Source organism: Melospiza melodia, chromosome 2 (genome assembly GCF_035770615.1).
Source record: "Melospiza melodia melodia isolate bMelMel2 chromosome 2, bMelMel2.pri, whole genome shotgun sequence".
Taxonomy (NCBI): domain Eukaryota; kingdom Metazoa; phylum Chordata; class Aves; order Passeriformes; family Passerellidae; genus Melospiza; species Melospiza melodia.
In genome coordinates this window covers 87413044-87419468 of record NC_086195.1, presented here as the reverse complement: position 1 = coordinate 87419468, position 6425 = coordinate 87413044, and the positions used below count along the sequence as shown (strand labels likewise).

The 6425-nt window shown below is 39.4% G+C and overlaps 1 protein-coding gene across 1 annotated transcript in view; it reads right to left on the bottom strand.

The window, feature by feature from the left end:
* Nucleotides 1-219: 219 nt before the first annotated feature.
* Nucleotides 220-6425, bottom strand: part of FREM2 (FRAS1 related extracellular matrix 2) — a 117916-nt gene continuing 111710 nt past the window's right edge. The window contains exons 21-24 of the mRNA XM_063149213.1: nt 4123-4249; nt 3749-3936; nt 2706-2852; nt 220-1037 (exon numbers count right to left, since the gene is read on the bottom strand). Of these exons, the coding sequence (XP_063005283.1) occupies nt 525-1037; nt 2706-2852; nt 3749-3936; nt 4123-4249 (975 nt within the window). The 3' untranslated portion in view covers nt 220-524. The remainder of the gene's footprint in view (nt 1038-2705; nt 2853-3748; nt 3937-4122; nt 4250-6425) is intronic.

Sequence of the window (6425 nt, the reverse complement as noted above, 5' to 3'; positions counted from 1 at the left end):
AGTCAAAAACTTACAGGACGGAGAATCCACGCCTAAGGCATTCCATCACCTCTCAAACTATTTGTAGACATTGAGTTCTTTGTGAGAAACAGTACAAAATTCTACAGTAGAGTGTGAGGATCCCTCCTCTCAAGTATTATGTGTTTCTGAAGAAAGAGATCTCCTCTCTTATTGCAGACAGGATATATAGCACCTTTGTTCAGCTTCTTTTATTCTTTTGAAATGTCAGAAAATACAAAACCACAACAATAATCTCTCCCTTACAATGGAGTCCCTTGAATTACTGCTAAAAATTAGTGCATGGTATGGGGACATCAGGGACATTTCCTTTCAAGCAAAGTGGGAGGTTTCATTCAGCTTCTTCTGTTGTTGATAATGGCAGTAAGAGCTCGGGATAACAAATTTCAAGTACATTTAAAAACACACTTCTCATGAGTCACCATTATCTGCTGCTAAAAATGTGCAGTTCAAGAGTTTTTATGAGGCACTCTGGACACTCTGGCTTGAATACTGTGGTCTTGGAATCAAACCTCTGAGCTGTCATGGCTGTAATTATGTGGTAGCATCATTGGTTCATTGCTGCCTGACTCGTTTGTGCTTTCCTTCTTGTCAGAATTTCGTTTCCATTTTAGCAGCAAAATGATAATTGCAATTAAGCAGATGGCAAGAAGAATGGCAGCAGCTCCACCAATGATTGTGACTAAGCTGATTCCTGCACTTTGGTTATTCAGTTCCCTGGGGAGAACACCATTGAGTGCAACCTCCCTCTGAGGCACCTGTTTCTTGCTGGTGCGATCCAGGGCTATGTGCTGTATGTTCGTTCCTCGGTTGCTCTCCACTCCAATGTCTCTGGCAAGCTCTGGGGCCTGCTCAACTCCCCTCTTCTGCCTTCTCTGTGTGGATGCTCCTGGGCTCCCAGCACTGAGGAGCGAGTGGTACTGGTGCTCCACGCTTCTTTTGCCGATTCCGCGGTTAGCGTTCTCCTTGGAACGCACGGTGTAGATTGTATGGACATACCACTCCCTACCCAAAGACACCTGGAAAGAAACATTTTTTGTATTTAAACACACACACACTAAATCTGGACAGCACTAAATGCAGAGGAAATCAGTCTCTGTTCTGAACTGAATGCCTGGACAAGCACTTTCAAAATCATGCACAGAAAACTCCTGACTATGTGCTAATGTGCATCAGAAGAGTTGTATTTTCTGCCAAAATTTTCAGAGGGTTTAGTCTCCATTCCTCTCCACAGTCAGACTCTGTGGCTACCAAGTGCAGATGAAGAAGGCTATGGCCTTGGCATGGTTTTGGTGCTATTAGCACTAAAAGCCATCTAAAGTAACTTTAGCTGTGGATGGGCCACAGAAGAGGACTTTCCAAGCCCAACCTACCAAGTGATTAGGCCCTAGCTGTAATTCCATCTAAACATAAGAAAGCAATTCTTTACTGCAAGGTTGAACATTGGAACAGGGAGTCTGTGGAGTCTCCTTCAACAGAGATGTTCAACAGACAACTGGTCATGGTCTGGGGCAACCTGCTCTGCGTGACCCTGCTTTGAGCAGGGTGTTGGAACAATCAATATCCACAGGTCCCTCTAAACTTAATCCATGCTGGGTGGCATGGGTCCCTGCAACCTGTATGAGATGATACTACTGTCCTTCAATTTTACTCATCTTTCCTGGATACGTACCAGATTTGGCTTCCACAAGGTTCAGTAGTCTAGTCTGAATATTGTATTAAAGATACTACCTGTTAATTTGAATGGTTGCAGCCCAGTTTTGTTATTTAGGAAAATAACACATTTTCTACTTAACTCCTGTTTTTCCAAGTATTTTTCAGGATATACTTTTGTTTCTTCATATTCTCACTTTCTGGACAGAAAGAGGACCAAAAATCATGGCATTGGAATACATAGAAATGTATTCTTCACGTAAAAAATGAGATTCCATTTTCCTGGGGGCAAATTTGAAACACTTCTTATACTTTTAAGTAGGCCTTTGTTAAATACTCTACTGCTTACAATGGGACCTTTAATTCTGAAGTAGCCAGGAGAAAAATCAAAGTCTCTTTCATATTTTTCCTACTAATTTATACACTTGAGTTGTGCATGCAGTTTTGCAAATACTAGAGACAAATAGTGAAGAGAGAAATTTTGGCTGGGTTATATTGATGAAAGAGCTGAATGCACACAACTGAAGGATTATATATATTTAAGAAGTAGTTGCATCCTTTAGTTGTCAATTTTTAGGCTTTCCAGTGCTTCACAGTGTGCAAGTTTGCAAGGAAAGAACTGTACAGAAAATGCCAAGTATCAACTTGATTTTGATGAAGATTACTATAAATGCTTATGATTTTTAATTTTTTGTCTTTGAGAAGTGAGACGAGAAGCAATAAAACAATGCTGTGCAACAAGAATCTTATTAACTTCTTAAAAGAAATGTACAAGAATAATTTGCATAACTTCTGGTTAGCCTGTGGAATTATACAAGAGAAAAAAACAAGAGTATTCCAACACAAATACTTGAATAAGTGTTCCAGATTTTATATCTAGAAGTTTCTAGGCATCTATAATAGTGTTTGATTGCCACTAAGATCAGAATAAATCTTTCTGTTGGTTTCAATTTGACTTATTGTTAACAACAATACTTGTGCAAGTGTTTCTTCCTTGGTTCAGTAGTCTTGCCACTAAGCTACAGAAATCATACCTGAAACAGAGGAGTTGAGTCTACTTTGAATCCATCAGAGCCTGGCTGTTTAACTAATGGAATTGCTTCGGGATCGTCTATTGCAAGTTTTGCATTAAAAAGTACATTTCCAAAGCTTGTGGCTTGTGTCTCTGGCTGAGCTTTGTCCTGCATGGAAGGGAAAAAATGTTTGTAAAGCACAGGTTTATTTCTTTGAGAAAAAACAGTTTTAGTATTTACTTGCAATGTATAAATTGTGCAGTTTAAGCATGCGAATTTATGCAGTCTAGGGAAATACTACTACAAGAGAAAAGCTATTAGAAGCAGTTGTGGTCCCATCTGACTTGTACTGACTTCTATTTAATCTCTTGCTTTTCTGGAATAAAAGGGTAAAACTAGAGAACAACCATAGCTACACTTCTTAAATAAAAAGGATACATAAATGTGGTCTGAAATGAAAGTAAGAAATCTATTTCCCAGACTAAAGAAGCTACATTTCATTTCCTTAACAGACAGTCCCATAAATTTGTTTAGCTTATTAGATAATCATACTAAAGTTAACTCTAAAAGTTGGGCATGAGATCTGCAGTTACCTGGGGTTACTCTATAGTTATTTTCAGGAAGGAAATGAGATTATCCAAGCCAACTTTAGATGTATTTCCCTTTCCCTATGGACTACAGGGGCAACCTAGATGACTAACTTTTCATATACACTAGATTTTGGGTGGTTAAACAGGAAACAAATTACAATCCCTCACTTGCATGTCTCCTAAAATTCTCTCTGTGGTCTGTGGATAAAGTCAATGCAGAGAAAAAGTCTATTTTGGGACTCTAACTTAGGTCAAACTCTTACTGAAGGTAGTTCCCAGAAAGATAAAGAATAGAACCATGAGGGAAAAGGCAAGATACTGCCTCCATCAGTTCATGTTAGCATTGAGCTCGAGTCAAAAATTTGGTGCTGTTGAGAACATTTTAAAGAACAGTTGGGTTTTGGGTAAAAGACAAGTTAGAAAAAAAATTAATATATATATATCTCTGCATCCTCACAGAATTAGAGCACTTACCACAATCTTAAACCTGTACAGAAGGGATGGAGAATCAGCAAGGCACCCATATTCAGTATTGGATGGATTGTATTTGGGTACATATCCATCAGCTCCTGTGCACAGGAAAACCTTCTCGATGCTACAGTAGAAGGAGTCACCCAAATTCTGCACTGGGTCCACCATCACCCGGCCGTATATGATATCACCTGCAAAGAGTGCACACAGTTCACATCTGCTTACACTGAACACTCAGCACAGCTCTGAGGCTGAGCTAACAAAGCCTTGTCAGGAAGCTTAGTGCAACAAGCACACACCCTTTACTCCTAGACAGCAACAGGATCCTGACAGTGTGGAACACAAATTAAATGTGCATGATCTCTGCACAATTATACCTTCTGAGAATGCAACGTCACTTTCTTGCCCAAAGCCCATCGAGCCGTCAGACAGCCACAGCGTCTTTTTGGAGAGGAGGAACATCTGGGTGTTCAAGCTGAACTCAGCAGCCACTGGGTCACTGACCTAAAACCACAAAAGCATAACGCTGTTCAACAAGACTTTTTAATGAAAAAAAACATAGACTGATCTTAAACTCTTAAAACAAAGCATGATCTTCTCCCAGTGTACATTACTTACCAGCTCTGCACATCTACCTGCAACAATACCGTTTAATGAAAAGATCTCCTGGTACTAGAAATATTTTATATGGAAACAGCCTTTGGATTATCTGCCTCTGTGATATTTGATAATATTCTAGGTCAGTTTCTTCTCACCACATTTTTCCAAATCCCAGCTAAGGAAGTGTCTAGGGCAACTTACGTGTGGGGGTAACATAAGGAAAACTTTTCCCTCAAAACTTCTCTCTGACTCACCACAGCCTGTTGTCTCTATCCCATTTTCATTCTTACACACAAATCTTGCCTCTGCTTCTGATCATCTGTCAGTATTTGAAAGCACCCATTGCTGAAGGTTTATTTGCAAGTATCAGTTCTTCTAATGTGCTGCAGGATATATATCAGATCATTAGGCATGTGAAAATGCACCAAACCATTTGAACATCTTTTTATGCTAGTATCTATCTTTATATATCTGACACACAAAGCTATGGTTCTTCCTTCATTACATGAAAAGGATAAAATTAATCAATACTATCAGCAGCAGTTTTTCATGGGACCATAAAACAAGAAAGAAGGCTGTAGTGGTTTTGAGGCAGGACAAAGGCAAACTATAAAGCAACATGGCATAAAAAAAGGGAAATTATACAGTGAATTGAAGAACTAGTGGAGCCTAAAGTTGGAAAGGATGCAAGTACCTGTGGAAATAATGCGGAAGACACATATATCCAAAAAAAAAGAAAAAAGAAAAAATAACAAGAGGACACTAAACAAATAGAAAAAAGCTAACATATATATGTATATTTATGTATATATATGTATAAGTGTGTGGAGAGGAAGGAAATAAAATGAAGAAAACATTCTTTCTGGCTCATGGACAAGGGTCCATTTCACAATAGAGTCCTAAAACTATGAAAGCAACAGGATCTGGCAAGAAGAATGTACAGCTCAAACCTTTTTATAAATGGAGTGCTACTCTTTTGAAAAAGAAGCCCTAGCACCCCAGCCTTTGCAAAGAAAAAAAAACAAGATAAAAAATTCTATTCTCTTGGAATGCTTCTTTCCAAATGCCTGAAAAACAGGCCATTGGGTTGTAGTTCCACAAATACTTGATTAGTACAACTGTTTTCCAGCTGTGTTATTTAGGATAATAGTTTAAGTGTAATTACTTTTATCGGCATTTGAGACAATTTATATGAGAGTTCTTAGAAAACAATCTGTGAGGATCTCCTGGGTGAGAAGAGTAACTGTCAGTTTATTCTGCCTATTTGTCATGTCCATCAGCTCTGCATAGGGATGATGTGGGGACACTGCAGATCACCCATGGGATCAAAGCCCATGTAATACTTGGTACCTCAAGGAACAAAGCACTCTTGAGATTGGTCCATCCCAGGGCAACAAGCATCCTGAGTATGGAAGGGCTTCTGTCAGGAAATAGTGATACACATTGAAAGAAAGGAGATGTGGAAAGAACTGGGACAAAGCAAAGCTTGGAGGTTGAATATTGTTCTTTTTCAAGGAATTCCAGAGTGAGACGGTGTTAATACAATCCTCACTAGAGTTCCAGGCTACCTGCTTGACTCCTCAGGGGCTGTGGAGAGAGTAAAAAGGAGATAGGCAGCTGATACATGTCCAAAAAGGAAATGTTGAACCAGTGGGAAAACACCAAATAAATTTTGTTCTTGAGTCTTAAACTGGTTCCTCACTTGTGACCAGTGAAAACAATTATGAAGGAAATTAGAAGAAAAAGTTTCCAAGGAAATGAAAAGTTTCATTTTAAAAAGCCCAAGAAGGCAATTCAGTATGGGAGATGGAGCATTAGACTAAGAATTGGGGGACACAACTCTTGTCCTGCCTCATCATTTTATCATTAGACTTTGCAGTCAAAAGTAATTTTGGTCCAGTTGTGACATACACTCACTGATTTCAGGGAGTCACAAAGTGGTTTGGGTTGGAGAGCACACTGAAAGATTATTTCACCCAACCTCTCTGCCATGGGCATGGACACCTTCCACTACACCAGGTTGCTCAGAGCTCCATCCCACCTGGCCTTGAAGACTGTCAGGGATGGGGCATCCACAGCT